This window comes from Corvus brachyrhynchos, unplaced genomic scaffold, assembly GCF_000691975.1.
Source record: "Corvus brachyrhynchos isolate BGI_N302 unplaced genomic scaffold, ASM69197v1 scaffold3, whole genome shotgun sequence".
Classification (NCBI taxonomy): Eukaryota; Metazoa; Chordata; class Aves; order Passeriformes; family Corvidae; genus Corvus; species Corvus brachyrhynchos.
The window spans coordinates 12016929-12041847 of NW_008237619.1; the positions used below are offsets into that span (position 1 = coordinate 12016929).

Genomic DNA, 24919 nt, shown 5'->3' on the forward strand with positions numbered 1-24919 from the left:
CATTCCTCGGTGCTGGTGGGAGAGAGAGGGAGAGACTGATGACTCATCAAGTCAGGTGGTTATGCCTCTGCTGTGTGTCAGAAATTTCTTTCCCTTCTGCAGCAGGCTTTCTCATCCCTCTGTGTAGGGGCACTAGAAGGACAATTATTTCGCAAGTGGTGATGCTTAACTGCTGAATTCTAGCTTCTGAATCAGGCCTGGGGATTTTTGTTACTCCCTGCTTCTGCAAAATAAGGTAAGGATCTGTGTTTATGTGATAAAATTGTCATGGATTTTCTTCCTTGCTGCAAGAAGGCTCCTTCTAAAAATCTCACCCGAGTCTGAATTCTTAAAAGATCTTTATGTTAAGGCAGTTCATCATCTAAATACTGGGTCTGATCAAATGTTTGATGCAAAACCCAGAAACCGTGATAGAAAATGGGTTTCTCCAACATCGAGAGCAGGGCAGTCACATTTTTGGGGCTACTGTGTAACCAGATTACTGTGCTGGGGAGAAACCAAGAGAGAAAGCTCGGGTTATGGGCTCTTTCTTGTTTAATTAGGACTTTAAAATTAGTGGAATGAATCACCTTTTAGTCAGAGAAGGCTCTGCTGCAATTAATATTTTGATTTCTGGCAATATTAATCAGAATATGACTGCTAGAGCTTAGGAGCACGTTTGAAATCAATTGGTGAACTGTTTTAGATAAGGAAGATATAAATTGTAAAGGATAAAAGATGAATCTTTAGTCATAAGGGAATAAAAATTAAGCTAATATCCTACATAGGTGTGCTAGTGGACTTTTATAGGAGGGATTGCATATAGTGCCTAATATCCTGTGTTGGCAATAGGCCTTTCAAAGGCCTTACGGGCTCCATAGATTTTTAAAATGGTCAGCTACCATGGCTTCTGGGGTAAGTTCATGCTTTAGGGAATTTCATTTTCTGTGAGTACTGGCAATGAAAATGTCTAACTGGGTAGAAACGTAAGGCAGCATTTTGGCCCTCAAGGACTTTTCCATATAAATTGAAAATCTGTAGTGCTAGTATACAACCACAAGAAAATGATGCAGAGATAAATAACAGCTTTTTGGGTTTTTTTCTAATTTGTATTCAATGTTAAAAGATGTGTAGCCCCTTAAAAAAGAGGTCAGCCTGGCTGGGTGGGCACTGGCTTTGTGTAGACTGTAGTTTAGACATATAGTGGAGGTAAAACAAAGGTGAGGAAGAATTCACATCTTCTACACCTGAAATAGTTGATAGGTATGTGTTTAAAAGCTGTTGGTGCAGATGCTAGAGATCATGGTAAAGACAGGGTTCATTCGTGTGTTGCTAGGTGGTCTAGTGGAGGAATCCCCTGCTTTTTTACTTGGCTTGGCCAGTAATTTGGAAAGGTGGCTGTAGGAAGAGAGAGAGAGCAGAGCAGCCACAGGAACAAGAGAAGCAGGTGCTGGCTGTCAGGATGTTGCCATTTAACTGCAGAATGGCTGTTCTGAGGTTCTTACTTGCCTCTCTAAAAGATAAACAGACACTTCAAGCAGGTTTTGATTGTGAAGAAAAGTTAATTTAAAACTGGCCCAGTGTTCCTGTTTTTCCTTGCCTTTGTAATTTGACTCTTTCATGTGGGACATTGTCTAATTGCCAGGCTGTGTCAGTAATACAGTTATGAGAATGTGTTTTAACTCTCTACTGTGCTTCTATAGAAGATTTTGGTAGTAGGACACTGGACATTGTTCTGTATGGTATGTTGAAGTAAATGTTTAATTTGGATTTATAAGAACAGCTTCTTCTTTCGGTGTGAACAGTAATTGTGTTTGAGTTTTGCAATGTTTTAGTTGTTAAAAGCAAAAAAGATGAGATAGTTGTGTTAGTCAGATCAGAACCAGCTCATACCAGCTGCTCAGGAACTGCAGATTGCTTTGTGAGGACCTCCCCTCTGCCATTTGTCAGAGGAGGCATTTGAGAAAAAACCAGTGAAATTAGAATTGTCTTCTGGGTCTAAACAACAGGCAGTGTGAAAGATAACCTATGGCTGTGGAGGGTAGAGGGATCGAAAGGATATCTGGCTTAGCCTTTGGTCTCAAGACCAGTTAGCAGGTCTGCTCCAGGCTGCTGGTGACTGAGCCATGATCAACTGTTGTGGTGGCTGCTGTGGAATAAATCAGTGGCAGCCATGATAGACAGTACACTCCAGAGAGACATGGAGCCTGGAAGAAGCTATTCCTTCAGGATGAATAGGGGTTTGGAATCGTGGGAGATCTTTTTCTTATGGAGCAGTGCCACCAATTTAAAACTTAGAGATCAGTAAGGAGGCTGAGGAGCAGAGGACTTGTATTGTTGTATTAAAAAGCTGGAGAACAGTTCTAGGATTTCAAGAATAGCAGATGTCAGCTACTGCTCCCAAAGAACAGGCAAAAACGTATCCCTCAATTGTGCTGGAAAGGGTGGCAATGTAGTTGTTGCCTTGCTTATTGTCCACGGGGCAGGTTTTTAAGCCTGGGTATGCCTTTGTATTTGCTGCCTTGTGGAAGATGCTGGGTTAGATTAGGCTTCTTCCAAAGACTGGATTTGAGTGTCAGCAGATGCGTCCCAGTTCATGTCACCAAACCAGGGGCCTTGCTGTTGATTAGCACAGGAGGGTTCTATGTTGGGGCTGCCATAGTGCACCTTTCACCAGTGCTGTGTCCTAAGTGTGTCAGTACAGGAGAAATGGGAAGAGAGTGGCCTTACAGTTCTCTAACACCCATCTGTTTCCAAGGTAACACACAGCATGATAAGGGCTCACAAAGCAAACCCACTAAATCCTCTGATCTACGCTGGAAGCAGGGCAGCCCAACTGTCGGCCACAGGACAAACATGGATGGAGGAAGTCTGTTGATAAAACTGCTTTTCCAGTGCCAGTTGTTTAGATTCACTAAACAGTTACTGGCAAGAGATGACAGCCTGTTGTTTAACTGTTGCAACTTGGGGACTTTGGCCATTATTCAGCACAATTCTTCTGTGATGCTCCGTGGGTTTCACTGAGAGCAAAGACTGCGTAATATGTAGCTGTGAGACGCACAGAAAGCACTCACGTGTTTGTGTGCTGGTGCTTTTGAAAATGTATGTTTCCTCCTCTAAACACTGTGATATTCAGCAGCTTAAGGTAGCAAAAATTGAATTTGCTCAATTAATATTTGTAGTATTGCATTTTATAGACTGGTGGCAGTAAAGCAGGCCCATCATCTTGCTCACTCAGAATCATGGAGAACTCCATCTTTTGAAGGAGGGTAATGAGATGTGGAAGACAAAAAAGATTTTCTGTTGTTTAAATATCCTGTTACCAAGCTTAAAAACAGTGCAGCAGTGTTAGGGCATTGTTGCCCTGCATTTTTTCATTCAGTAGCATTCTGTTCTGTGGAGCATATTATGATGTTCTACCCCTGTGTTTCTGCAATAAGGAATCCCAGATCTTTTGTCTGTTTAAATCAGTTACTTTTTAACTTTTTACAGCTTTAAAATCAGTGTGGTTAAGGTGCTTCAGGCTACGAGTTCAGAATCATTTGTAACTGGAAACAAGAAGAGAGAAGAGGGGAGGAAGAGGAGGAACTTACTACACGTGTGTTCTTCAGGACTGACGCTTATTTCTTCCTTTTGTACAGTTGAACAGGCAAAATGGACTTTTCCAAACTCCCCAAAATCCGTGATGAGGACAGAGAGGCGTTTGTTGGCTATGTTTATGGAGTCTCAGGACCTGGTAGGTATTATTTTGTAAAGGAAATCATAAATTTTGTTTTATCTAGGATCTCGTTAATCTTCTTCGCTGGAAGCAGAGAAGTATAAAAGAGCTCTGGCTGGTGCTTTTTCTTATCTTTTTTTGGGGGGGACTTTAAGAAGGATCACTGACTTTCAGTTTGATAAACTATTAAACTGCTAAAAACTTGTTACTATTAATTAATCTTTTTTAAAAATATGATGAGCAGAAGCAGGCAGTTGAATAATAACAACAATAATAAAACAAAAGGTAACCTTTCTGTATGAGGTAAAGGCCCTTGGTTGGAAATCTGCCGGCCCAGTGTACTAAGTTTCTTCAAAAGGGTGTGAAATATATAGTCCATTCTCAAAGGAAGTTTGCCCCTCTGATTTCTGAAATACTCAGTCCCTGTCAGTGTCAGGATGTTCTGTGTTACTGCAGTGGGCTGGGGGAGCTCAGCAAGGAGCCACAGGAGTCAGGCAAGGTGGCAGAATGTGGTGGGAGTGCAGCTGGGAGAAGGAGGACTCTTCCTTCATCTTTATCAGCTGAAATAGTTCAGGCTCTGATAGGAACAGCTTTTGAATACATGCAGACTCTACTGGCTTTTCTGCTCCCTCCTGCATTCTCTTCAAGAGCTGAAGGAGAGGATGGGAATGTGAGAACAGAAGATTAACGAGTATTTTTGTTAATGCAACATACTTGATGAATAAGAAATTCCCTTGGCTTGTGTCTGCCTGAATCGACACAGGTTTTTTAACTGCAAATTCCTGAACTGCAGAAGTAGTACTTAGAAACAATGTTAAACTGACACAGCTTTCTTTTCCAAGAAATGGAAAATGTGTTTTTGTGTAAATATGTGAATCCTGTGTGCATTAGTGATATCATAATATACAAGACATAATAAATTTTGTTCTAAAGCAGCTAGGACCTCATATAGGACCTACTGAAATCTAACTCAAAGCAGCAGGAAGTTTCAGGCCCAAAACATGCTGTACAACAGTCTTCATCTGTTGAAAGTTAATTTAAGTGCTCTAAGATAGGCATCACTTTTCTACAAAATGTAGCAAAAAATAGTGTTTTCTTAAAAGCTTTCTAGGCATCATTTTAGATGCAAGGAGATGTACTGCCTTTAGCAGGTGCCTTTGCTTGATCTATCCATGTTTGTCAGCATCCAGATGCTACCAAGGTAAACAGAAGTCTGAGTGACTTGAAAATGCTGGCCCCCAACCACAGGTTTATGTAACTACCAGGCATCAGGCAAGTTTTGCCATTTTCTTGTGTGTTTCAATTTAGTCAGATGGGAGGGTGGCCCAGCTCACTGCAAGGGAGAAGTGCCTATATAACTTGTTTATCAAAGTTGACGGCATCTCACACCCTCAACATTTACAATCTGTCAAGATAGATAAGAGGAATTATGGCATGAATTGTCTTGTGAATTACTACATTCTCATAGTGTTCTCTTATTCTGCATAAAGGACAGAGTGAAAACTGTAGGAAAACTTATTCTTTTGACTTTGAAAGTAGAAATACTAGGAGTTGTGGCATCCTTTTGTGAAGTCAAGAAAGTGTGTATGGGTGGATACCAGGTTCATGCTGTGCAGTTCTTACTAACTGGTGATGAGCAAATTTCCTGAGCTGCAGGGAAAATACTCACCTCTGTGCCCATCTTTTGCAGTGGTCACGGCCTGCAACATGGCAGGTGCTGCCATGTACGAGCTGGTACGAGTAGGACACAGTGAGCTGGTGGGGGAGATCATCCGGCTGGAAGGTGATCTGGCAACTGTCCAGGTGTATGAAGAAACATGTATCCTTTTCACTGCTCCCTCTGGGCCTGCCAGACCACACAGTCCAAAACACAGTGGTGATTAGGGTGAAGATGATGGAAATAAGCCCTCGATACTTTGGGTTCTGGCAGCACATCTGTTCTGCATGTGTTTTGTAAATTTTGATGGCTTAGAGGTGAACCTTACCTTGTGTGGCTGTGTAGCAAGGAGACCTTTCTTAACTGGAAACCAAATGTGTACCTTAGAATTTGAGTGCATTTTAATGCATCTTTGTTAAAGCACTTGACAAATGTCAATCATAAATGGCAAAACTAAGCAATATTTGTAGCATCTTTTTCTTTGCTTTTGCTAGCTGTGCTTGTATAACACTTAAATAAGAAATGCAAAGTGGGCAGGATGCCTTCTTTCTGGGCAGAGTATTTTGCCAAGCGTAATAGATTGTACTTTTACTTCTGCAGTGGGCTTACAGCATCTTGGTCCAGCTATGATGCAGCATGTATTCTAAAATCTAGGCAACTTAAAATATATTTTGTATTACATATATATGAGAGAATGTCAGAAAAGAAGTCATAAAACTTGAAGCCAGGCCTCTTTCCCCTCTGCCAAGGGGGTTGTGTGTATCTGTAGAGCCTAGGAAAAAGGCTGTGCTGGCTCCCAGACCTTGGTTCTGAGGAGCTTGCTGGTAAACTAGGCCCAGACTAGGTCCTGTCCAGACAGACTAGGTCCTGTCTCTAATAATTTATCATTTTAGATGGCATCATTGTTACAGTATCGAGTAACTTTCCATCAGTACATGGAACAAGTTTGAGTGTAGTTTACTTTTAATTTCCTGTTGAGAGGAAGCTCAGTCATAGGCCTCTCTCAAATCAACTTGTATTTAATCTCTTGAGTTTTGTATAAGTTTTGGAGGTTTCTTTTGTATTCTAGCAGGCTCTTCTGCCAAGGTGCTGGCCCTTTGCAGAGAGAAGTCCATTGTGCATCTTTGGAGCTTAGGTAGAGCACAGACCTGACAACTTGGTACAAGAGGGGAGGGCAGTAGTGCTTAGACATAAGTCTTAGACAAACTCCTTTTAAAATTAGGCTGCTGTTGAAAAAAGCTGTGCAAGGCTCGAGATCAAAACAGTTGTGATCTCTGAACAAATTCTGAAGTGAAAAATTCCGTATTTCGTAATATTATCTGACTTTAGGAGCCTAATCTGTTTTCTAGGTTTGGAGATGTAAGAAATGTGTGATGTTTTGTCATCTCACTGCCTGTCACTCCAGTGAGCTCATCCATATTAGTTGCCAACAACAGTTGACTTGAACAAATGATCGTAAAGAAGAGTATTTGTCACTACTTTCCCTCTCTGGAGGATGGTGAACTTTGCTGCTTGGGCAAATTCAGAATTTAGTATAAAGCCTGTATGCTTCTCAAATGGTGATGTGTAACATAGTAATAGTATTACCTTAAAGTCAGAAAAGGGGTTTGAGGGTATGATGTTGTGAACCTGATGACTTCTGCCCAGTTTCTTTTCCTTCTTCTGGATGAACTTTTCCTCAGCAAATCTTTAGCTGGTGTCTCTGTAGGAGATCCTGTGCTCCGTACTGGGAAGCCCCTATCAGTGGAATTGGGGCCTGGCATTATGGGAGCTATTTTTGATGGTATCCAGAGACCTCTCTCGGACATCAGCACTCTGACTAAAAGTATTTATATCCCTAGAGGTGTCAATGTGTCAGCTTTGAGCCGAGATGTCAAATGGGACTTCACACCTTCCAAAAGTCTGCGGGTAGGTTCTGACAAGCCTGTCTTCCCCTCTTGCTCCTCTACCCCCAGAGCTTAGGACTGGAGCAGTGTGCTAAGGCTGTGACTGCTGGGACATGGGGTAAATGCTGCATTTATTGAAGTCTGCAAAAAAAGGAGTGCTAGGAGGTCATAGTGATGTATGAGACTGGAAGGGGATCACCAGAATTTACTCGATGTGACTTACTGTGTGTTGCTGCTGCATATGAGAAGTTTTCAGAGTTGTAATGTATTTACCAAACCATAAAGAAACTTGTGGAATTGCAGTAAGCATTAGCAGGAGCAGGTGTTACCTGAGCAAAAAGAATGACTGCAGCACACATTTTGCAAATGGTGAAGATAGCCTTAGAGCTGGAAAATGTCATGGCTTTAGCCCTTTGCAGCATCTTTTTTCCAATCCTGCAGGTTAGCATATGCTATCCTTTCTCTTCTTAGCACATTAGGCTGAGAGGTGGAAAAAAACCAAGGAAAATTCCTCCTGTCTGTCAGTAATTGCTCCTGTCTGAGCCTTGAAAAGCACTTGAGCACAGGTAGTGTTGCTAGCAATGCTGTTGGAGTAATGAGTTATGTAAATGGCTTCTGTGCTGTAACAAGGCGCTTATAAAAGGGGTAATCACAGTGCTAGACTTAATAGCTGTAGTATTTTTTACAGTTTTTCAAGGTTCTTTTTTAAAATTTATGACTAACAGACCTGTTCTGATTTTAGATTGGCAGCCACATCACTGGTGGAGATATTTATGGTGTGGTGAATGAAAACTCCCTGATCAAACACAAAATCATGCTGCCCCCACGGAATAGGGGTACAGTTACATACATTGCTCCTCCAGGAAACTATGACACTTCAGTAAGTCTCCCAAGCAGCAGTTGCTGGTATATTCCATGTCTCTTTTATAAGGTTGATATACTCTTTCTGTTCTGCATGAGGCCAACTAACATGCTTCATGCAACAAGGTGTCTGAGTTAATGATCACTTCTGCTACCCTGCCTGCAGGGATTGCATTATTCTCTTGGGCAGCTACTTTTTATGTATATGGCTTCCCAATGGCACTTCACTATGCCATGTTTGCTGACCTCTGTGGGGATCTACAGTATCTTATGAATATGTAAATTCAGTTGCTCTTCAAATGCATGTTTTGAATATAGGCTGTATCTTGCACTGTTTCCCCCCCAGTGGGATTGTAAATACGGGAAAGAGCCATCCCTCGGGAGGTGATGATTGCATGTTGAGGTTCTAAGAGCTCTGTGGTGTTGTCAAAGGCCTGTACAGAGTAGTTAAAATGAGAATTCGTGTCCTGGTCCAATGTGCAACTGTTTGCTTACTTCTCATGTCTGGTGCTGTCTGTTAGGATGTTGTGTTAGAGCTGGAGTTTGAAGGTGTGAAGGAGAAGTTCACTATGGTGCAGGTCTGGCCTGTACGTCAAGTCCGTCCTGTTACCGAGAAGCTGCCAGCCAATCATCCTTTATTAACTGGCCAACGAGTCCTGGATGCCCTCTTCCCGTAAGTACTTCCTTTTATTTTCTACTGTGTGAGAACTCTCTCTCTTATGGGGAAGCAGAGGCAGGAGGCCTTAGAGCCTTAGGTTTTTTTAAGGGTAAGCTTTCACTGTGTGTCACAGGGTAATCTCAAAAAACATTCAGCTGAATTTCTCATGTTGCTTTATTTGGCAGGTGAATCCACTGGTGGAAGAAGGAAGTTTAGCAAAACTGTTCAAGTGCATTAATTTAGAAAAGACTGGACATGCATAAACTTAACCATGTCACAACTGCAGAAAGGCTAGAACTTTCAAGCTGGCTATCTTCATTTTAATGCATGAGTAGGCTATCTTTCCATGGTCTTGAGGATGTGTAGTTTCCAATGATTTTGAGGTTGCCACTTAGGAAAACTGTTGCACTTAACTGTGACACAAACTGCTCATTTAAGCAGCTAACTTCTAAGACACTGAATTCAGTTATTTTGGTCCTAAAAGACTGTGCTGCTTATTCTATAATACACAGCTAAATACAGTTGTCCTTTTCTTAGCATTTGCATTCCATCGCTGCTTCCAACTGTGAAAACTGCTATGTTTCAAGCCCAAAAGTCATGCTGTTATGTCAGCATAAGTCATGTACTTCAGGGACAGGAGAAGAAAAGGATGATTTAATCCCTCAATTTTTTGATTTAGTGAAATACCTCTGTGCTTCTCACCCAGAACACTGAATGTAACTCCTGTCATTCTGCTTTTGATGAGGGAGTTCTAGTGGAAAATATATTCTAAGATGGGAAAGAGCTGTTTTTTAGTTCCTTGCAAATCAGAGTCCTTTCTCTTTACTCAGGTGTGTACAAGGGGGTACAACAGCGATTCCTGGGGCATTTGGTTGTGGAAAGACTGTGATCTCACAGTCTCTTTCAAAGTACTCCAACAGTGATGTCATCATTTATGTAGGCTGTGGAGAACGAGGAAATGAAATGTCTGAAGTACTGAGAGATTTCCCTGAGGTTAGTATGGAGATTTCATGGAGAGTAAACCTTCCTGGGAAGACTTGCTATTGTACTGGTATTGTAACTGAGTAAAATATCATGTTGGTAGAGTGACTTCAAAAGATCATCTTGCCTCCCTTGAAGTTCTGGCAAAAATCCCTTTTGGCTTGTTCAAGAATTATTTCAGTGGCCCCTCAATAAACATCTGGACAAGTTTAGGGTGTACCTCCTAAGTTGTTTAAAATAAAGCCAGAATGAATGCCAGAGAGCAATTTAGCACAGTTGTAATCATCTTACCTGTGACTGGTCATGTCTCTAACTTGACCACGCATAGAAAATGCAGCATCCATTTACAAGTTGCAGGGTGGTGATAACAGTTACCAGGTATTAGCTTGACACGTTAAGCTTTGGAATAACTTCAGAATGAAGTAGAAAATACCTTGTTAATAAAACAATAACAACCAAGCAACAGATTTACCAATCTTTGTACTTGTTACTATGTTTTAGTGAAGTTGTTTTGCTGGCGTCTGGTAGTATGAACTGGCAGGTGCAAACTTCACTGTCAGAAATAAGGGCTAAAAAGCTTGGGTGTGTTGATCAGTGACAAGGTGGGAAAGTCAAGCTGAGGTGGCCTTGAAGAAGATAAATCCCAGGGTATTCATAAGTAGTATTCTACACAAATGTCAGGGCGTACGTTCTGTTGTTCAGGTGCTTGTGAGGCTTTACTGAGGTTATAAATGTGGTTTTATGTCCAACTGTCAAATACTAACTTGGCTTGTTGTAGGTGGGGGAAGAAAGCTCTCAGATTCCTGATGGACTTATAACAGGAGGCTAAGAATTTTTAGCTCTTTCAGCCTGGAAATCTGAGAGAGAATAAGGTGCTTCCTTGTGCAGTGGATCTGTCATTACTTATTTGAATGGGATCAACAGGGATTTGGCTGTTGCTGAAGATAAGGTGAGGTGAAGCATGTACATTAAAGAGTTAAGCTGTGTGCAGTCTGAAAGACAAACCGACATATCCTAAAGTTTTGAGTCTCATCTCTGCTCTTGGTAGAATAGCTGTGAGGAGAGTATCCTCATACAAGGCAAGTAAAACAGTAAAAGAAAACAAGCAACAAAAATATTAACAAAAAACCTTGCTACTCTTACAATTTGTTGGGTTTTTGGTTTTTTTTTTCTTGCATTTTAGTTAACAATGGAAGTTGATGGCAAGGTAGAAAGCATCATGAAGAGAACAGCTCTGGTAGCAAATACTTCCAACATGCCTGTGGCTGCCAGAGCAGCCTCCATCTATACTGGTAAGATTTACAAGAGGATAGAGGAAGCTGTGTGTATAAAGCAAGCCATCATGCTCTACTGTTTTCAGTTCCTGAGATGGCCGTACCAAGAAGCCTGTTTAGTTTCGGAAGTGAACTCTTTCAGACCTTGCCTGCACCAAGTCTTTGTATCTTAATTGAATCTGACTTGCTTGCATATAATTGCCATTTCTGAATATTGAGTAAATTTTGTTTATAAGGTGAACCTACTGTGCCAGGACTTACGTAGGATTTCTGCATGTGTTAATTCTGTAAGCTTTTGGTTTTGACTAGCTTTTTGCTGACAAGTACAGCCACTTAATGGACAGAAATAGTATTCTCCGAGTTGGCAGACTAGTCTTTCCTTTGCAGCCTCTTAAAGGTCTTTTTAAAGTTCTTTTTTTATGAACAGTTGTCAGATAATTCAGATAAAACATGACCTTTTCTCACCCTTGTATTCTGGTGGTTTGAAAGGGAAGGAGACATTTTACAGTAAGAAGAGTCTTTGTTCATGGTTTCAGTAAGGGAGAGAGTGGCATCAGTGACATTGCAGTGTCTCTTCAAAGAAATACATGTGAATGTAAGATGAGTCAGAGTGGTTCATAAACAGAAATGAGGAGAATGAGAAGAAATAAACAGCAACAGCAAAAAAAGAGACAACAGGGACATAAAGCGGGAAGAAGGAGTAACTTCCATTGTCTGTTTCCATCAAAATGTAAACTCCAGTAATTTGGTTTCTTTGCATCTTTCTGACAACATATAAGCATAGGATTCCTTTCTGAACTGCAGCACGTTGTTGTCTTTGTTACAGGAATCACCCTGTCCGAGTATTTCCGGGATATGGGCTACCATGTCAGTATGATGGCAGACTCTACTTCCCGATGGGCTGAGGCCCTCAGGGAAATCTCAGGGCGACTGGCTGAAATGCCAGCTGGTGAGTAGTCTTTCTTCAGTCTAGTCTTGTCAATGCAGCCCTTCAAACTTGGAGCCTTTGACTGAATCTCTGTGTGTTGGTGTTTGCAGACAGTGGTTATCCAGCCTACCTCGGTGCCCGTCTGGCCTCTTTCTATGAGCGAGCTGGGAGAGTGAAGTGTCTGGGAAATCCTGAGAGGGAAGGCAGCGTCAGCATTGTTGGAGCGTGAGTGTTGCATTGTTCTGCCTCTGCGCTGACTGCAGTTCTTCCTCTCTGGTTTTGTATGTCACAGCACCTATTTTTCAGACAAAAAGGTCTTGTTGCTCTGTGCAGCTGCAGAACTTAAAAATATGGGAATGAGTAGGTAGATACTTAGTCTCTGTTCTCCCAGAAGCGCTGCTAAATTGTGCGTGGGGGCAGAAGGAATGAATGTGGACAGGTAGCTCTGTGAGGTGTGGAATCACAGGCACTGGCAGCAATTGGATCAAGTGGCTCAGGGAAGAATGTTATTAGAGCTCTCTCTGAAAAGTGTCAAAGCATGCTCAGAGCAGGAAATAAAGGGCAGTTAGAGCAGCAGTGTGTGCACTTGGGGGCATAATGAATCATGACTCTCATGCTCAAATAGAGTAGAATTCCATGGAGCAGCATATCTCAGGCTGTGATGTGCCATGAAAACTGTGTTGTCCACAGGCATTCTCCTAGGTCATACTGCTTTGTGTATCATACCCTGGGAAAAGTGGATTCCCCATGCTTTCAGGAGAGCCTCTGGCATCTGCAAGAACACCCAGAGTTCATTTTTTGCTCTACTTACTTCTGCTGTTCAAAACATACATACATAAGGGCTTTCTGCTTTCAAGATTGGAAGTTTGTTTTGGTTTTTTTATCTCTGGGAAGGCATGTATTGGAGTTTCAAGCACAAATGAAGTAGCTACTGTATAGGTGAATATCAAAATTTCAAATTGGGATATTGTCTCTTGTAAAATCACAGCACTGTGTTTTCATGATGTTCTATCAGTACTCTTGCTGAATCTGTTCCAATTGAGATAGGTTTGGTGATCCAAGCTGGAGTTGCTATCTCAAGCTAACGTGACTGAAATTACACCTTAATATGTCAATCAGTCACTGATGTAACTATTTCATGGTATGCTTGATATAACCCCTGTGTGGGTATGCATCAAGCACTTTCTGCAAGCATATTGCAATCTGTTATTTACTTGAAATCACATTGACTTTTCTGGTTTCTCGGGTCACTGAGCTGTGCAGTCATATGTTCAGTACTTAAGTTTGAACTGTGAAAGCAACTCTGATAAGTTTTCCCTATCTCTTCCTTCTCAGTGTCTCTCCCCCAGGTGGCGACTTCTCTGATCCTGTCACATCTGCTACCCTGGGCATTGTTCAGGTACGTCCCACAGCATTGCAGCTCTTCTGTCCACTTTGTTAGACTCCAGATGGTTGTGCTTCAGCACATTTGTGCCAGTGGCTGGGGTGAGAGAGCTTTGATTTGACACAGGCAGCTTTGTAGGGCGTTTTGGAAAATGTTCTAGCAGTGTAAAAGGCGACCTTGTGAGATGGTTGCAAACTGATGTGTTTGAGTTCCCTTTGGAAGGGGGAGAGAAGGGCAGCAATTCCTTCCAACACTGCCTGCTCAGCCATATCTGTGTGCTTCCTCAGTGCTGCCCATTGAGCTGCACTTCAAATGTATCTGTTCTCAGCTGAGATGGAAAGCAAATCACTCTTAATCTAGGTGCATCGAAACCACAAAAAAACCCTCAGAGAAGCTGATTGGGAGAAGAATGTCTTGCAACTGTTTGCAGTTTTGGGAAAAGCAGTTACATCTATTTGGTCTCCACTTTACTTAGACTCCAGTATTGACACTGCTAAGGCTGACTGCTCCCTCATGAGCAGTCTCAAGCTGAATAAATCAGAACTCAGCTTAAAAGTTGCATCATTATTTGAGAAGTGTTATTTGAATGTCACTGCTATAGTTAACAGGCTCCCAGGCTTCCATTTGTGAAGCCTTTGCCATGCTGCATTAGCTTCAACTTGCTCGACTTGCTCTCTGTATTTTTTTTTCTTTTTATTGCCTTCAATTATTTTAGTTCACTTTTAATTTGGAGAGCTGGTTGACCTTTCTGGCTTCTGGCAGGTTTTCTGGGGCCTGGATAAGAAGCTGGCACAGCGCAAGCACTTCCCATCTGTGAACTGGCTGATCAGCTACAGCAAATACACGCGAGCCCTGGACGAGTACTACGACAAACATTTCACAGAATTTGTCCCTCTGAGGACAAAGGCCAAAGAGATCCTACAGGAGGAAGAGGACCTTGCAGAGATTGTGCAGCTTGTGGGGAAGGTGAGTAACCAGATGTGGTGTCATTGAGCCATCCTCCATTTCCTTATGCTTAGTGCAGGCTTTTGATCATGTCTTAGAGCAGACCTGATGGATACTGCATTGCACACAAAAGATCACTGGGAGATGTGAGACACTCTCACCTCAAACTGTGTTTTCTTCCAATTTTCTTACATGTTGTTTGACTTCTAATGACAAATAGTTTTTCAGATTTGCTAAACCTTGGCTTGATGCTACTTTTCTCATGTGAATTAGATAGTGGGACATCTACTGCTTGCTTTAAACTTCACTTTGGTGTTCTAGTATTGTTGAAATGCCCTTTGCTGCAACTTAAAGTAGTATTCCATTGGAAGCAGTCTTTGTAGAGAAATTATGCAAACTGATCTTTATTGTTGAAGCCATATGAAGGGTTACAGTTTATTAGAAACCGTGTTGCCAGCTGCAGGACAGAGGTGTTGGCATTTACAAGTTGGCCTGTAGAAACAAAGTGAAGCCTGCTTTTTTTAAAAACTTGTGATTATCTGTTTTTTCTTTGGAAACTTGTGACATATGGCTCCATTTTGCAGTCATTCTTTAATTTCCTTTTTTCACTTCAGTGTTTTGAAGAGAAAGCTAAACTTGGACGGGAAAATTTCCATTGAAAGCTCTCAGAAAGGACCTAGTGAAAACTCTGTTTCAGCTTAGCACTGTAAATACGATAATTGGCAGGTTCCTGGCACGTACTTGACAGTAATTTAATTCCATGATGTTCAGATGAGCTATTGTGATTTACAGATTGGTAGTAGTGTGTAGTAACATGTATTAAGTACAGTTATTTGAAGGAAGTTTGCTCATGGTGCTCTGTCTCTTCACTGATGCTCTAGTCCAACTAAGATGAGACCTTTCATCAGATCTTGCCTAGTAGAGCTCTCTTCTCTTGATATGTCTTTGAAAAAAAGGAAGTGGGGTCATAGGACCTTCTGCAGTTCTCTATTTACAAACCCATATTCTAAAAGACTGGTTTACAGAGCAGGGTAGGATTGGTTCCTTGGTGTGGAAGGGATATTGATAAGCCAGTGCTTGTGACTAGGCATTATTTTCATGATGGAATTACTAGAACTGGTGATTTTTTTTTCTCAGAGATGTTATCTTTGACAGTTTCTGTCTGTCTGGGCTTGGCAACAAACCTTTAGAAAGGGGGAATCATGGAAGTAGTTAGGGTATTTTTTTCTTTCTAGCTCTGAATTCTGTTAGTCTCCTCATGAAAGAAGGTCCAAACTTCCAGTCCAGAAAGCAAGCTGGGGTACTTAAAGCTGAATGGGGCCACTTTAGCAAAAAGATGATAAAGGTGGAGAAGAGCGACCTGCAGTGCTGAGAGCAGCACTGTGCAACAGGGTTGTGGCTGTCCTGTGGAGTATGACAGGCATTGTCATCAACTCCTTTTCTTCAACGCCAGGCAGAAAAAGCCACACGGTGCAGGCTGCTACTTCCTGTACCTTCCTTCTTGATCTAGCATGCTGAGATTTAGTCTTTCTTCCATAAGGACTGAGGAAGGTAAAAATGAATTTGCTTTATGTAGGAGGGTGATGTTTCAATGTACCTCACAGCAAAGCCATGTGCATTTTCAGTGTCTGGTGGCTTTTCCATGATCTTAAAGGGAACTTCATTCCCACTGTTTATCATCAGATAGACCTAAAGCAGACTTACTGACTGTTTGGCCCATCTTAATCTGGCAATCAGTTAAATTGGCTGTTCTATAGTAGGGAGTGAGAAATACCCAAAAGACAGAGTTCTGCTTGATGCTGTCTTATGAGGGTGGGAAGAAGACAGGTACTGAAAGATAGCTGTTCTTGGCCAGGAAATACTGTGCCCTCATGGACTTGAGTACTAAACTAACTGTTTACCTTACTTTTCCAGGCTTCCTTGGCAGAAACAGATAAAATTACCTTGGAAGTTGCCAAGCTGATAAAAGATGACTTCTTGCAGCAGAACGGTTACACGCCTTATGACAGGTGAGGAGATCTGACTGGCCATTCTGCCCTCTTAGTCCTGTGCAGTCTGGATTGATACAGTTATTTTGTGTGGAAGCTGACCAGGGCAGAAGTTAACGTTACTGTCCATAAAGAAATGGAAGAACTGTGTTTAGGTAGCCCTTTGAACAGTGCATTCACATTGTCTTACCCAAGACATGCAGACCCCTCCTGAAAGCAGAACCCTTTGGGGTTCACAGGTCCTCCTCTATTGTTCTGTTAGCCAGTGTTTCTGCAGTAGCATATCTGAGGAGGAAGACAGGACTGCTTTATTTTCACAGACAACATCCAAAGTCTTCCTGTTTATTCCATCAATACACAGGGGACTGCAAGAATCTGCTTTCAGTTACTATTGCATGATTTTGGAGCAAGTTTGATCCATCAAAAAAACCCTTACTGTCTCTTTCTCCCCAGTGAACTCTGCTTTTCTTCTTTCCATGCTATCCTTGTGTTTTAACAGCCTGACAAGGGGCCTTTTTGTACTTCATCTCACCCCCCCAGCCCAGGTAGATCAGGAAGTCTTGAGTACTTGATCACTGAAAATGTGGACATCCATCATTTTGTAACAGTGTGTACCTTTGATCAGGTTACTGGGGCAGGTCTGTGTGTATGCTATAGGAAGCACAGGAAGTAGCACATAAATAATAATGAGGTATCTTTTATGGCACTCACCTACCCATTAAAAATGGAACTGTATATGAAGTGCTCTTGTCATAGAGAAACTCCCTTTCCTGTGAGCAAAGAAACTCTCAGAGCTGTCATCCCAGGCTGTTAGGAGGAAGCCTGCTCCCTTGATGGACAAAACAGGAAGGAGGAATTCTGTTGGCTGCTCATTGTTTTCCTTTACTTGTTAGCATTGGCACAGATTGAAATGTGAGACTTGTAAAGCAATGGTTCCTGTTCTCTCCTGTTTTGCCTGAATGTTTGGATACTGCTTCAGAAAGCTCGGCTTCAATCAGCTTCAGGATGATTGTCTTGGCCTACGATTTGCCTGTTTAAAAATGTGGGACCTACTGGAGGCAGCCCCTCTCCTTGGGCAGTACATATTAAAAACCCCTGGAGTAAAGCAGGCTGGCACTCTTTCTGTCAGGGGAGAATCCAGGGGAGAATCCTGTTAATTGTTCTAAGATGCCTGACTGGTCCTCTTCTATTCCATCAGGTTCTGCCCTTTCTATAAAACAGTGGGAATGCTTTCCAACATGATTGCATTTTATGACATGGCACGCCGTGCTGTAGAAACCACAGCTCAGAGTGACAATAAGATCACGTGGTCCATCATCCGAGAGAACATGAGCGAAATCCTCTACAGACTTACCTCCATGAAGTTCAAGGTATGTTTGTAAGGAAGTGGGTTGTCCTGCTTCCTGTGAGCTTCCAGTGCCTCTGAAAGACTGACTCAAGTGTTGACCAAAGGCTTTAGACCAAAGGTCTGTGAACAGAGACTCTTTGCCATCATTTTGAATACAGTAAAGAATTGGTTTGTGAGCTCAGGAATGGTCAGTGCAGAAATCTAGTCAGTTGATGCTGACTGCACAGCCTTGGCAACCCCACCTTCAGCAGTCTCTTACACATAGTCATGGTAATAGTACAAGCACCTTTTTGCTGTTTGCTTTGGGGGGTTTGTGATGAAATTATGTAAAAATACTATAAAATTTTCTAAGGAGACTATTATCAGAGAGAAGCAGCCTGAAGCCAGACATGGGACACGTCACATATTGCAGGAGCATTTCTTTCCTTAACTTGTGTTTAAAATAGCTTGATTAACACTTCTATCATTCACTTTTTCCTGGATTTAAACTTCAGGCTGCTTATATCTGTGTGTCATATAAAAGAGACTGCTGGAAGTGAGGAGAGGAAGGGAGGAGTACCTTTAACATGGGCTAAAGACAAAACAATTGGATTGGAGCACCTGCTCTGGGTAACTTCAGTAGCCATCATTTTAGGGTACAGCTTCACTAAAATTCATCCAGAGCATGCTGGTATAGCAGTTACTGGTAGGACAGTAGTAACCTGTGACCCTGGCTGATATCCTCTATGAAATACAATGCTTGCTCTGTTAAAACTCATATAAGTCAATACTGCAAATCTTTGGAGAACATGTACCGTTGGATTAAATAAGTTTAGAATTAAATGTTCTGCCATGCCAATGTATTCTGTTCCTGCAGGGTACTGGCTTGTTTCTGCAATAAGTGGGTTCCTGGTATATATTCTCAAAGCATGAAGAACACAAGAAGATACACTTGGGGACATGAACTTCTTTGAGAGCTGGTTATGTAGAGCTAGGGTAATTAAAACACTCCCTACAAACACATGCCCACCAGCAGGCACCTGCAGTACAGCAGAGCAGTGGACAGCATGGCTGAAAAAGGGAATCCAGAGAGTGAATATACATTAAGTGGAGCTGGAGCTCTAATAGTTATGAAAGGAAAATTATATTCCCCAGGTAACAGTCTGACAGGTCTGAGGACTGAGATGTCCTGCATCCTGTGGTCTGGGTACTTTGGAGAGACAATGTAAGAAGTAGTGCATCCACACATGTAAGGCCTCTGTGTTTCCCAAGAGTTGCACTGACCCAGAGGATCTTAGCACTCAGAGGAGAATGGTGAAGACATTGAACAGATTTCACAGCCTGACAGTTAATGCTTCTTGCAGAGAAAACCTTGCAGCCTCAGAGCAAAGCTGATAGTTCCATTTTTTGCCTTTGTCTTTCATGAAAAGTATTCTCAGAAAATGAAGCTGTACAAAGATATTTTTGAGCTTTTTATGATTACACAATACATTTTAATTTGAACTAAACAACGTCTGAGTAATGGCAGAGTAACTCTTCCACCTACTGGGGATGCACTGCATTTGGTGTGAGGAGAGCAGCTGGTATTAATCACTGCAGCTCTTGAATCATACACCAGTAACCAAGACCCTCAGTATTGTTGATTGCTTTCCAAATCAGTTGCTTTTCAGTGCAGTAACCACTGCTCATGAAAAAAAATTCTCTGCCCAGTACCCATTCTGCCTGGGTCACTAATGTGGGAAGAGAATGAGATTTAAACCCTGTGGGTGTTGGTGAGACAGGATGCAAAGACAGAGCTACAATCCTAAGGTCAAGAGGTTACAGCAGTTGCAAACCAGGGCTGACTTTAAGTACCCAAGGCTTTTCCTGATGGATTTGTTTGTGTGCTGTATTGTTTCAGGACCCTGTCAAAGATGGTGAAACAAAAATCAAGGCGGACTATGCTCAGCTGTTTGAGGATATGCAGAATGCATTTCGCAGTCTGGAAGACTAGACTCGACCTCTGTGACCACTCCAGTTTGTCCTCTCAGTTCCTCATCTCAGCTCCTCTGCTTCCCTACCTTACAAGAATGATGCAACAGTACTTGAGTTGATAAATAACCCTATGTTTCCCCTGTTCATACTCAGAGAGTGTCTTTACAAAAAACATTCCTCTTAGTTTGTATTTGGCATTGCTTTGTGTGTCTGAAGTGGTGAGTGATGTGTGAATGGGCCTGGCTGAGTGAGGAAATGCTGTTGTACACTTCTAGGGTGGGAAAATTTTCACCTTTCCTCTCCCAGCTTTCCTGGTAACCAGTCTTTCACCTCGGGTAACCAGTTGAGCTGCACTGGCAGAGACGGTGTAGGTCTTCATGCAGTCATGCGGTACATTGCGAGCTGGCAGTGGTAAGGGCATTTACACCTGGCACTTTGCTAAGTGACTATCAGACATAGAACTCCCTGTTCTCAAACAGAATTTTTGACCATATTCTGGTGAGATGTTGATACAACCAAAAATTCTTCACTACTCTGTCACTTCTGAGTCTCTCAGCTGAGTCTTTTGGTTATTGAAATGTGGTAGTTCTGGTCCTCTCCAAGAAGGGACTAACTAGAAGATGAGCACATACAAGCGACTGGTATAATTTTGTACACTGGAGAAATACAGTTTTATCTTCCTACTTAATACAGATAGGACTGTTGGACTCAGCATCAGCTAAAATCAAAGCCATAGGTGCTCAGCTTCCAGCAGAATTTTACCTTCTTGGCTCCCATTCATCCCATAAAATTTCCTGACACTCAGCTGCTTTACTTTGTGAAGCTTGTGACTGCTGCCATGTACTGCAGGGCATGGTTGGCAAGGTACAGTGATGCCACATGTGCTGACCCCAGTGTGGTCCTTCCTTGGTGGTGCTCTGCCAGTGCAGTTGCCCTCAGTGCAATGCCCAGGTTATGCCAAGGAAAGGAAAACACGTGCTTAGCCTTCTTCCTCCACCTGTGCTCACATGGCCTGTTGGGTGGTGGCACAGAAGGTCCCCAGTTCTTGTATAAGAGGAATGTATGATGTTCATCTGGGGGCGGGGGATGAATGGGGGAAGGTTGACGAGTACAAAATGTATTTACTCCTGCCTTGTTGATTACGGTGCAAGAGAAACCAGTGGCTCTGGTCTTCTCTGCTCTGTGCTCTGGAAGCACTCTTGTCAAGCAGCTGAAACTGCTGTCTCTTGGGTTTTTTTTATTGGCAAAACTAGACTGAGATGAGGAATGAGCAGAGCGCAGCCTTTCTGTCAAACTCCCCGAGCCCAGCACTCATCCCATTGCTCCAGAGTGCAAGAGAGAGAGATGCTGGCATCCTCTCCAGTCTCTCCCTCTCGATTGTGTCAGGTGGCATCCCGTGCCCAGCTGGGTTCCAGCTGCCATCTACTGCTTTGTTAGTCCTGAGACAGCACCTGTGTTGGTGACACCGTGCCTACGTGAGCATTAATTCTGCACTGAAGTATTTCCACCGGCGCCAGCTTTGAACAGTAGTGATGCAAAGGGATCTTGTGCTACGGACCAAATGCTGCCACTTCCATTATGGTATGAACCCACTGTTTGTCAGGGGAGAGCCCAGCTGAAACTTAAAGGGATTGACTATTTTTGGTTCTCCCAAAAAGAAACTGCTCCTCCAGCTGATATTCTGGTAGTGAACGCTTAAGTTTACAGCTCACTAAACTTTTGGTGTATGCTGCTTATTTTATCAACGAGCATGTGTGAATGAGTAGTCACCATCCAAGCCCTTGCTGGGCTCATCAGTCGTACCCTTCACCACTGTACAATGTAGCATTTCATGCTAGAAACCAGATGTTCTTATCTCTTTAAATAGAGGATGTTATAAACTTTACAGAAGATGTCTAAGATAATGCAGTTCTAATATTTATTGTGCTGTACCTGGCCCTAAAGTGTGACCAGTTCAAAGTTTCATATATATTTTTGTCCTTTTTGTTTTGTGTCTGTTTTCAGTGTTGAGATTCTGATGTTCACTGTGTCCTGCAAGTCTTCCTTCTACAGCTGTGGGAGGAATTACAAGATGGGCAGAACCCCACCACCTACTTTATCTTGTATATTTCATAATGTATGTTGCTGGAAATTGTGTAAAAAAAAAAATAAATTAAAAAAAATTGTTCAAGTCAATGAAAATAAAATTGATTTAAATTAGGTTTTATCTGTCCTGTTTTCTTATGTCAAACCAAATCTACGCCACAGTGGTGTACACAGCAATCCATCACAAAAGCTCACAGCTTGCTTTAAAAAAAATTACTTCATCAGTTTAAGGATTTCTTTAAAACTGTAGGCAGTAATTTGGCATGGATTCTTTACTTCAGTTCTCCCATTCCAGTACAGCTTGCACAGTCTCCTCACAGATTACATGAAAGAGTTACAATGTAGTAAATACTCTTAGAGCAGGTATTCTTAGGATTACTTTTAATACAGTAACAGTGTAAGTCTGCCTTTTGCTGCCATGCATGCTAATGTAACAACTGTCATTGTACCATTTTAGGGCACTTGGCACTTTGGGTCAGAAGCTGAGCAGCACTGCTGGCCACAGCAACTCCTTTTGAATAAGGAGTTGAGACCTCCCGTAAACAGCAACAGATAAATTAAGAATACACTAAAGCCATCACATTTGGCCCATTTTGTAAATTTGACCACTCTGTAACACCTCTGAAGGAAGTGTTCTGATATTTTATAGACTATATTAAGAGATACCACAAGCTGAAGGTGTTCAAGTAATTCTGCCACTCACAAAGGGGTGGAAGTCACAAGCTCATTCCTGGCAACCGTGGACTAGTCAGTAGTTCTCAGTGGATGTTGAGAAATCCATCAAGTGAAGTGATGAGTTCAGGTTTTGGCAGTTTGGAAGTTACCAACTGGCAGCGTCCTCACTTCATCCACTCGACTTTTGTGGATCTGGAAGGCTGGCGTCACCCAGCGGCCACAGGAACACTGGTCCCCCCTCCAGCTGAAGGAGCCCAGCTTTGACGTGCATTTGGGACACAGAAGCTGCAAGAAAAACGCAGCACTCAGTCTGAGACGTGTGTTGATGTGGATCTAGTTAAAAACAGGCCAAAAAGCTAAACTGAGAGGGCCATTTAGCCCGGAGGTGTAGCAGGCAGCTGTGCTGGCAGAAGGGAGGGTGTGGAAATGCAGCTGCTGGGACCTAGTGGGATTCCAAAGACAGTTTTACCAGGGTCCAGAAAGACTTGGTCAGCCACCACAACAGGCTTTTGAAGTCCCACAAGCCTTCCTCATAACAAAACCAAACAGCAGATAAACCCTGTCCAACATCCTGTCGGGTGGTGTCAGCTCCAGCAGAGCACCAGCTCCTTTCCTTGTGAAAGAATATTTTACATTTAAGAATGTGCCCATAAGCTGCAAAATTCAAGTCAGAAAGGTTGGGAGGCCTAGCACCCTTGTGTGGGGGTTTTCCTTTTAGGGAAGAGACACAGTTTTTTCTGCCTTTGCAAAACAGTAACACAAAAATCCAAAGAATAAAGCACATGCTCCACTTCACCTGTCCTTCCATTACTCCGAGCAAGGCTGGCTCCATCCACTGCACGGGCTCAATGAAGTACGAGGTGCACTTTTCCTGGCCATTCCCAGAAAGCCGTGCAGAGTCTGTTATCCTCTTGTGGGCAAAGGCTGTCGGTCCGATCCCTTCTGTGTGGGACAAAATGCTGGAGCTACGGAACAGAGCGCGTCTGCCCTCCAGGACACAGGGAAAAAAGAAGTAAAACAAAAGTTTTTTTAACTGGGCAAATCTACAGACCATAGAAAATAGGGATATGGGCCTCTGAATAATTAAACAGGAGTACAAGTTCTACATTTTTTGATTAGCCTAGAAGGTTCACAAGCAGCACTCCAGGGAACAAAAAGTTTTATATTTTGTAATTTTTTTTTTTTTTTTTCTTTTTGCAAACACAGTATGGAAACTTAGGCAACAGCTCATCCCTGACCTGACAACAATGACATGCCCATTGATTTACACAGAATATTCTTCTCTTGATTTGATTTCACAATGACGTTTTAAGGAGAAATATAAAGTATTTTATCAATACATACAAATACATTTTTCTAATATATAAAGTACCTGCATTTCCTGCATCTGTAGAGAACCTCTGTGTTCGAAGTTTGACATATAGTGGTAGGATCAACTGCAAAGACTTCTCGGGGCAAGTCTTGAGGTTCTGCAGAGGAGTCAGGACCATGTTGTGAATCAGATCAGCTCAGCCACGCAGCATTCCTGGGAACAAGACAGGACTGCGCCTCTGCCCCAGTCATGGCCTGCAGGAGCCTCCTTCTTCCCTTTCATTTGTTCCCTCACCAATTCCAATAGATTAAGCTAAAAAAGAAAGAGCCTCATCCTGCTACGCCTAAAACTGGGATTTGCTTCATGCAATGAACTGGGATCTAGACTATGGCCTTAAACATGGTAAAATAATGGTATTTTGCTTTATGTTCTTACTTCAACAGAAAGTAAAGGCAGAGGAGGTTTCCGAACAGTAGTGCCAATGCTTTAGTGCCCACAATACAGAAAGCCAACTTCCAAGTGGGAACTGCTAAGGACAATGATACATAAAGGGCGACAGCACTGTCACGCTGAGTATGCAACACTTGAGATCTTGCAAGAAAAGCTACAGATTATTATTTTATTATAAAATTACACATACACACACATATCTTTTGCAAATTGAAGTATGAAAGTTTACTTCATTACCTGAATTTCAACTTTATCTCAAGTTTTACATGTTATTTTTTTCATCACATTGACTATTTTCTAGAATGTTGTTTGCTTCGCCAGGGACATAAAAATCACAAAAAGTATCAAATTGGCCTTTAGGTTTTTTACACTTTGCTAAAGAGAGCAGCTCCTTACAGATCTTATTTCCCAGGCACCTCAAAGGCTCAATTTTTCTGCCACTGATGAGCTGCGATTCTCTAGGGCCGGTATAATGCGAATGTTTGCCCTGGCCAAGTCCAGGCTCAGCTGCTTTGAGGACAACACTCGAAGTCAACCTCCTCTGACAGGGCCTTCTGCGTTCATTCCAGGACAGCCTGTTCCCCTCTTGGGAGACTGCCCCGCGCTTCGCCCCGCGCATCCGCGATGCTCCCACTCACCAGAGAACCTCTCGCTGAGCATCTCCAGGCGGTACCGCTTGTAGAGGACGCTGCTGGTGTCCACGGCACAGCCCATCGCCTCGTAGAGCTTCAGCTGCCCCTGGAAGCCCGGGTTCCCCCGGCGGCGGGGGCGAGAGGGGCGCGGCGTGAGGGGGGCGCCGGGCGGGCGCGGGGGGCGCGGGCGGGGCACTCACTGTGC

At 42.6% G+C, this 24919-nt stretch overlaps 2 protein-coding genes across 3 annotated transcripts; one reads left to right on the plus strand and one right to left on the minus strand.

Moving 5' to 3' along the window:
- The first annotated feature begins 73 nt into the window (after positions 1-73).
- On the plus strand, positions 74-21760 carry ATP6V1A (ATPase H+ transporting V1 subunit A). The gene is made up of 15 exons (XM_008631788.2): positions 74-235; positions 3621-3715; positions 5388-5516; positions 7048-7262; positions 7983-8120; positions 8623-8774; positions 9590-9752; positions 10924-11032; positions 11841-11963; positions 12053-12167; positions 13278-13341; positions 14089-14292; positions 16186-16280; positions 17458-17629; positions 19487-21760. Exons 2-15 carry the CDS (start codon positions 3634-3636, stop codon positions 19577-19579), a joined length of 1854 nt encoding a protein of 617 aa, XP_008630010.1. The 5' UTR covers positions 74-235; positions 3621-3633; the 3' UTR covers positions 19580-21760.
- Positions 21761-21890: 130 nt separating this feature from the next.
- On the minus strand, positions 21891-24919 carry DUSP12 (dual specificity phosphatase 12). 2 transcript variants are annotated; one of them, XM_008631789.2, is made up of 4 exons: positions 24721-24919; positions 23693-23789; positions 23117-23303; positions 21891-22605 (listed from the first exon to the last, which is right to left on the minus strand). In XM_008631789.2, exons 1-4 carry the CDS (start codon positions 24794-24796, stop codon positions 22444-22446), a joined length of 522 nt encoding a protein of 173 aa, XP_008630011.1. In that variant the 5' UTR covers positions 24797-24919; the 3' UTR covers positions 21891-22443. The 2 variants fall into 2 exon arrangements, with proteins under 2 accessions (XP_008630011.1, XP_017587467.1); XM_017731978.1 differs by having other exon boundaries at positions 23117-23262; positions 23693-23845; positions 24721-24808.

What these genes read in the sequence shown, in the direction of transcription:
- ATP6V1A (XM_008631788.2), top strand. Translation starts at nt 3,634, where the DNA reads ATGGACTTTTCCAAACTCCCCAAAATCCGTGATGAGGACAGAGAGGCG. An exon ending in TACTGAGAGATTTCCCTGAG is followed by an intron (nt 9,753 to 10,923) that starts GTTAGTATGGAG and finishes CTTGCATTTTAG; the next exon opens with TTAACAATGGAAGTTGATGG. An exon ending in TTACCTCCATGAAGTTCAAG is followed by an intron (nt 17,630 to 19,486) that starts GTATGTTTGTAA and finishes GTATTGTTTCAG; the next exon opens with GACCCTGTCAAAGATGGTGA.
- DUSP12 (XM_008631789.2), bottom strand. Translation starts at nt 24,796, where the DNA reads ATGGGCTGTGCCGTGGACACCAGCAGCGTCCTCTACAAGCGGTACCGC. An exon ending in TACAGATGCAGGAAATGCAG is followed by an intron (nt 23,304 to 23,692) that starts GTACTTTATATA and finishes CCTGGAGGGCAG; the next exon opens with ACGCGCTCTGTTCCGTAGCT. An exon ending in TCGGAGTAATGGAAGGACAG is followed by an intron (nt 22,606 to 23,116) that starts GTGAAGTGGAGC and finishes TTTTTCTTGCAG; the next exon opens with CTTCTGTGTCCCAAATGCAC.